The sequence below is a fragment of the Orbicella franksi genome, chromosome 2, assembly GCF_964199315.1.
Source record: "Orbicella franksi chromosome 2, jaOrbFran1.1, whole genome shotgun sequence".
Taxonomy (NCBI): Eukaryota; Metazoa; Cnidaria; class Anthozoa; order Scleractinia; family Merulinidae; genus Orbicella; species Orbicella franksi.
Genome location: NC_138146.1, coordinates 14389731 through 14396986, shown reverse-complemented (window position 1 = coordinate 14396986; position 7256 = coordinate 14389731). Strand labels below are relative to the sequence as shown.

The window sequence follows — 7256 nt, the reverse complement described above, 5'->3', positions numbered from 1 at the left end:
TCTGAGAGAGCAAGTTTCTGCTTGAACTTTCTGAAATACGAACGTTATCAAATATAATAACGTTACTTCAATGCAGTTACACTGTGTAAGCTCATTAAGCATTCCGTATTTAAACTGAAATATCCTACAGTTATTACATAGTACAAAGGTAGCGATCTTAAAGTATTGTTATTCAGTCTGGTCTCATTAAGTATGTTATTGCTCTTGGATTTCAGTTTAAGTTCACGTTTTACTTTAGATCTATTTCCTTTGGTGCGACTTACTTAAAGAGAAGATTTAATCAATGGCAGTTTCGCCGATATTCATCTCATGTATATCACTTGCATCTCTCAATTAAAAAAAAAAGAGGAAACATGACAAGAAATATAGGTGCTTAGAGACCTTTTTCTACCTCTTCCAATTCAACTACTTCCTTGCTTGGTCGTCTTCGTCGTCGCAAATACCTGACTCCTGCAAAGCCGATAGAGCAAGCTATGAACATGAACAGAGCGACAGAAATTCCGAGAATTGTTGCTTGGAAAGAGCTGGATTCTTGGTCAAATATGCTGTACTCATTCTTTGGTGGATCGTTTTGTTCCAGGTTTTTGGTAGGTGGAGTCAAGTCTTGATTCTAGAAAACAAAACCGAATAGCAAAGTGGCGAAAACAGAGAAATTGTAATAAATTCTTAGTTTTCGTTTGTGTAATCCTTGGACACACATTACGAATGACAGAAAATTGGGGGCACAGGAACATACTATGAATATGTTACCCTTTTAATATGAAAAACACCTTTTGGAGCAAATGATCACATAAAATCTGCCAATCTGTTTAACAATTAGATCACAAGCAATCGTTCGCATAGAAATCGAGAGCGAATAATTTAATTCAAGCTATGAATTCTACGAAGTCCAATTCACAAACACTTCGAAAAAGCAAAGAAGAAGTCAATATTTTGTTAACAACTGCACACCACTAAGCTGCTCACTATCTACAACCGAGATTAAAGATAATAAATAGCCTAGCAGAGAAAAACATTCGCGACAGAACGCTAGTAGATTTAAACTAAATGATGTTGGACTTACACACCTCTCCGGGAAACACTTCGACAGAGGCGCGAAACCTTTCTGGTCTTCCTCTTTGCAAACTCTGTCGGAGCAGGGATGGCGTAGTGGTGGGAGCGCTCGGCTCCCACCAATGCGGCACGGGCTCGATTTCGGTCCGGTGCCATACTGGGTTGAGTTTGTTGTTGGTTCTCGCCTTGCTCCGAGAGTTTTTCTCCAGGTTCTCCGCATGGCTAGAAATCTCGGACATCAGTGGAAGGTGCTAAGATTTGATCTGCCACTCAAAGAAGTTAAATTCGCGCACGTCATCGGCTGGCAAGAAACACGCAATTAAGCGTGACATCTGAACAACACGGCGTCAACTCCAGCAATGCCTACCTCGTGCGAAGAGATCGATCGGGTTTTCGCTGATTTAAAGTTTTGTGGGGCGTTTCTATAAAGTAATTTATTTGAGTGTTTGCCAAACGGCTAATAGAGATAATTTTATGGTTGACTGTGTTCAGTTCTGATTCCTTGCTTTGATTTTCGCGCCGCGTTTTCGGCAGAGCACGGTCTCAGATCCCCCAATTATTTAGGTTTTGGGGGCAAATGGACTCAAAAAGAGGCTGGAACCTAGAAAGCCAGCTACCCACGGAAAAACAACAGGGCTGATCAAGGAAAGGCATGCGCATTTGCGGCTAAAGACAGGAATTGCACCACACAAAATTATACTCCGGTTAGCCTAAATACCACTTTGGTTAGCCTAAACAGCACTCCGGTTAGCCTGAGTAGCGTTTCGGTTAGCTTAAGTTTGCGCTGACTTGGAAATGGTTAGGTCTTTCATAGGGTGCAATTCCTGTATTTAGCTGCATGTGGAAAGGCAAAGAAGTGAACTACTTTTCTGCTGGATTTCGCTGCACGGTTTTCCAGAATATCATATTTCGTCGACCAGAAAGCACGAAAATTACAGAGAAACAAGTCCTAAAAACGCAATGGATACAAAGTCCTCAGAATTGAGATTCACTGCATCTCATAGTGTGGCTTCGACGGTTTAAAAATCGCAGTGAACAAAGTAAAGTTGTTACAATCTAAAGGTTTTAGGCGAAAGGACATCTAGGGAGAGCTGGTGGTGTTGTTCTCGCGCTGTCATACTGCCATACTGTTACTACAAAACGTCATCTGTATTATTATACTTGAAAAACACAACGATTACAACATGGAAGCCGACAATTTTCCAGGAATATTTTGGGTCTCGGGTCATACCAAATGACATTCAGTGAACATCTGGGACTTTGCACTGGAGTAAGGAGGTAAGCGGAATGTTAAATCTGTTTTCTCAGTTAAGTCTCTACTAAGTCGTGAGGAATTGTGTGACTCGCGCTTTTTCTTAATCTGGCCTTCTCGACTGCGCACGCGTGTCCGAGATTTCTAGCCATGGGTTTTCCTCTCTTCGCAAAAACCAAATTCCAATTCGACCAGGGCAGAGGACCCGCTTGTACTTTATTTTTATTTATTTCATTTCCGGAAGCGCTGGGATATTTATCTTCGAATTCGAAGAAAGGGCAGAAACTTTGCTTTCATCCTGAGATGCTCGCACAAGCAGAACAAACTGTCTGAGGTTACGCTGTCTTGGTAAGTGTGATAAACGTGTTATTTATTCAGTGGATAGTTCTAAGACGATGGACAGTCCCTCTTTCGCCTAGTCCGTTGAGCGTGACGCGAAGAAAACAAAAAAACAGAGCGACGGAGAAACGGACGCGCGGAATCTGGAGGCGAAAAGCGCTTCCTCCTTTCCTTTTGCGTGCTGAATGACTGTAAAAATTTAGATACTTACCGTGCGAGATCTGAGATATGCACTGGCATTGAGATAGATATCATCGGAGACAAACTGCGTCACGTTCGACAAACAGCTCACTACATCAAGACTGAAACCATCTTTCTTTATTGCTGCTCCAAATCCGTGTTTGTCCTCGAAGAACTGAGCGATCGATAGCTCTGAGTTGCTTTTCCTCTTAATAAACTCGACCGCGGTAAACATCTCTTCCATAATTCCGTCTACCTTTCCATTCTCCAACGAAGAGTAGGCTTCATGTAGGCTTTGAAACTCTGACGAAAAAGGAAGATGTTCTATTAAACTCCAGAGGTACATGTAGAGTTCACTTGTATCCGATAAAAGGTGTGACGGTCAAAACCGCAATAGCCACTAGTCTTTCATTCGAGAATGATTCAATGGATTTTAGGCTCGTGTAAAAAGAACAGTATGTCATGGATGAAGCTTTATCATGATCGAATAATTAGTCAGGCCAAGTCGCTTGATTAGCTCTCAAGAATAAAATTACGGCAATTAATTGGAAATGAGATATACGCTATAGTTCAAAATCATAAAAAGCTACATGGCTTCACCTTTCATGTCGGCGACAGGTAGAAGGATTGGCATCATTCTTTTTTTCATAAAAACATCCAAAATGAGAGCAAAAGTAGTAGTTATTTCTGAAGCACTTAGGAAGTATGCAAATTTTGGCAAATTACTTGGCTCAAAGCAGATTGTATATCGTAATGGTATATCTATAACTTCACCGAAAAGCTGCGGCAGAATAACACCGTCCATTTTTCAAAAACAACTCGTATAAATACTGCTTTTAACCAATCCAAGCTCGTGTATTTTTCTGCTGTATATATAATGTATATATAACTCACCAGTGATGTTTATTCCAAGATTTACAGCCCGTTTAAAAGCAATGCTCTCCCTCGGCACACCAATCTGAAAAAAATATATATTAATTGCTTAACAACGCAACATCACACGTGAAATTAATCTTGGTGGCGAAAAAGGGTACTTTACTAAGTTTACCGGCTTGAAAGTCAAAATAAAATATTTTAACCGACGGAGACTACGTGATTTGGAAATAAACAATCTAGCTAGTCCCACTGTTTTGTTTAAATAAATAAAATAAATAGGTTTATTTAAGTGTCACTTGTATTTAGCACTGTTTTGCTAACTAGGGACACAGTAAATAAAATAAACAAATATTGCAAACAGGACATAAACCATTGAGAATTCCAACTGGTAGGAGGCCGACCAGTTGGCTCTTTACACAACGCGGTCGAGGAGTTGAACTCGGGACTGTCAAGAACAAATCCAGATAGCGGTAGGGTGGAGGATTTGAACCAGGAACCTCCAGATTTCAAATCCAGCGCCCTAAACCACTCGGCCACGTCTCCTCCACCAGTCCACGACTTCACAGCATAAATTGGCCTGTACCGGTAAAAATGGCTTGAGGTGTTTAAAATTTAGATTAAAAATATTTCAGTCAGTAAAATCAAGATGCATAACTCTAAACATCCATCGCTCTAGGTTACACAGTTTCCCAAGGAGTGAATCGTACTAACTCACCGTTTTTCCCGTGGTGACGTCATATCTCTCCACACTGACCGTGACGTTCGTCAAAGCACTGGAAAGTGTGGCTGTTAGTATTGAACAGACTGTAATACCAGTCATTATCCACACCACGGAAAATAGTCTGCCACTTATAGACTTTGGAGTCTTGTCGCCATATCTAGATTAAAATAAATAGACAACGAAAGATGAAAGCTAAGATACACGGTTTGGATGATCAGACTCGACAGTTACTCAAAACCAAAACCGCATCCTTCTGAATAATTTAACTGCGCTTTCCTATGAGTTACTGATGTCATTTAAAATAAACATTGAAAAAGACTGCAAAATGAACAGGTTTTTAAACAGCTTTTTTAATGCGAAGCATATTGCTTAAATACGACTGTTTGTACTTAAGTTGGACGTAAATATTTTTGAAATACAATTTATTTGAACATGAGAGTAAGGTGATAGGTATGTAAGACTGCCCTCAAAACACATTTTTTTTCTTAACGTGGTCTACACGAGCAATTTTTAGATGACAATTCGTATTTGCTCGTGTAAACGAGGAAAACTAGCCAGTTTTTACGTGGCAAATATATTTTCTGAAAAGCTGGCGTGTTGGTTTTTGTCACATACGAAAAATTGCTCGTGTAGACGACTCGTCACATAAAATGTGGCAAACATGTTCGTTAGCGCTATATATTCTGGAGGGCGACTAAGCAGCCCTGCTCTGTTTCTGCGTACCTCTGCTGTCCAAAGTCTTTACTGGCGCACTAAACTTTGAACTATTGACAAATTTTTGCCCTACCATCTACACGATCAAACAGATTTGTCGCATAAAACTGCCTGTATGGACCAGACTTTAATTACCTTGTATTAGCTGAAAAAGCTGAAATGGCTGGCAACTGTCTGTGTAGAAGTTAATAAGTCTTTTTTACAACACGCAACTTTATATAAAGTATCAAAAGACTAACAGCATCAAATTTTCACCTTTCTCGACCTCCGGCAAAGTTTGTTTAACAGAGGATCTCATCAAAAAGCGTGTTGGATATTTTTTTCCTCAGCGTGCTCTCAGTGTTTCCGCTTTATCGTGAAAGTTTAAATACTTACCCAACCGTCGACATAGTGACAAACGCCCACCAGAAGCCATCGAAAGCTCCGCGGTAGAAAGGACGGCCGAACTCTTCTTCATTTTCACCGTTGTCCTTCAACATTTAGTCAAAAAATACAAACAATTAATTAATGTTTCCCCTATTTCTTGGTTCAATGAAACGCCTCTAGCTTCAATTTATCAGTCACTATGCATTTTTCTGTCGAAATATTAAAAAGGTTTCTAATGCGTCATTGGTGGAGTTGGAAACGATGAAAGCGATAAATGGGAGACAGTACCAGCTGATGTTAGCCAACTTGCAGCAAGTTAATTAAGCAGTGAAGGGACTCCTGTCATGAAAAGCTGTAAGGCCCATAAATAAAATTTTCACACGGGATTTTGAGTTTCAAAACATTCCACAGCCAAGACAATATAAAATCTTTCTGGTAAAAGAAATCATTCATTTACACGCAAAAAAGCTTCAGTGTAAGAAACGGTTCTCCGAGACATTGTGGCATGATCTGAAATAGGGCCACAAACGTACCAATTAAATAAGTATTGCCTGTCAGTTCAATTCAGTCGTTTGATAGAACTCAGTATCGCTCTCTTAAAGTGATCTATATTTAGAAACAACTTTAGGATAAAAAAGAATGACTTTTCTGGCCGCTGTTTCACCTTAAAATCTCTCAACAAAAAATAGACAAGACAAACCACCTTTTTTGAACACGAATGCTTGTCTAAGAACGTTAAATGTCTATTGTCGGAAAACCGCGATGACACTCACATCCTTTCAAGTAAGTAGCTAATTGTGTTTTTACTTTCAAGTAAGAAGCTCCAAGTCTTTGGGCCAATAAAAGCTTTCGTATCCGCTGCCAAACTTTTGTATCTGAAAAAAAAACTTTCCGAGTTTCAATGTGTTATTTTAAATGTAAATGTGGACTTACCAATATCCAAATGCAGATTCCGGCCAAAGAGGACATCAAAAGGCTCAAAACTACGACGGGCCACGCTCCCAAAATAGCTTTAAGCAACTGAGCACGTCTCTCCGTCGTGGTGTGAGAAGGACCTCTTCGAATTATCACAATCCCAGGCGAATCAAATATGTTAATGTACTGTCGGCTACTGTCTATGTACCAGTCTGGTTGAAAAGGAAAACTCAAGCTGATGTCTTCCGTAAGCGCCATGCGTTGAAGCGAAGATGAGTTATCAGACATGGCAAGGTATCGCATAGTCGTTTTGTTCCCCAAATAGAAGTTGCAACACTTTTCCAAAGCGAACTCTAGGGCTTGATGGAGGATCCCGTTTACTTGAGGTTGATCTTCTTTAGAATAATTCTCAAAGGTGAAAGGTGGTTGAAGCTGCCAAGAGACCTTAACTTCGCTTGGACATACTTCACTGTCGCGGCCTTTCTCAGGAATATCTTCTGGATTTTGTATTAGACGCGGAGGCAGTTCATTCTCCATAAACTGCTGCAGTAAAGACGTGTCGGTAGCCTCAAAAATCTCGAAGCTCGCTGCGGCGATAAAAAGGACTGCTAACAACTTAAACTTCATCCTGTTTTGATAACCGCCAGTCGCAATTCAGTTTCAGTCAAGGGCCAATGCTTTATAGAAAGCGATTGCAATATTTTTTGCATTGTGTCTTGGGATGATTTGTCAGTCACATATTGTGACAGTTCTACAATTATGTCCTCGATAATTATTGTTTTACTGAAAGCCAGGACTACTTTCATAATAGCCATTTCCACCATGCGTCATGCGTTAATT

General features: G+C 40.1%; 1 protein-coding gene across 1 annotated transcript; it reads right to left on the bottom strand.

Annotated features, from left to right (window-relative positions):
• Positions 1–6: 6 nt before the first annotated feature.
• LOC145478107 (uncharacterized) lies at positions 7–7046 on the bottom strand. Its single transcript, XM_081456022.1, has 6 exons — positions 6435–7046; positions 5511–5605; positions 4416–4578; positions 3719–3782; positions 2856–3127; positions 7–610 (listed from the first exon to the last, which is right to left on the bottom strand). Exons 1-6 carry the CDS (start codon positions 7041–7043, stop codon positions 374–376), a joined length of 1440 nt encoding a protein of 479 aa, XP_081312148.1. The 5' UTR covers positions 7044–7046; the 3' UTR covers positions 7–373.
• Between the last annotated feature and the right edge of the window lie 210 nt (positions 7047–7256).

Coding starts and splice junctions, on each gene's coding strand:
- LOC145478107 (XM_081456022.1), bottom strand. CDS start 7,043: ATGAAGTTTAAGTTGTTAGCAGTCCTTTTTATCGCCGCAGCGAGCTTC. Junction 4,579..5,510: donor GTCACTATGTCGACGGTTGG/GTAAGTATTTAA, acceptor ATTTTAATCTAG/ATATGGCGACAAGACTCCAA. Junction 3,128..3,718: donor TCTTGGAATAAACATCACTG/GTGAGTTATATA, acceptor CTTTTTCGTCAG/AGTTTCAAAGCCTACATGAA.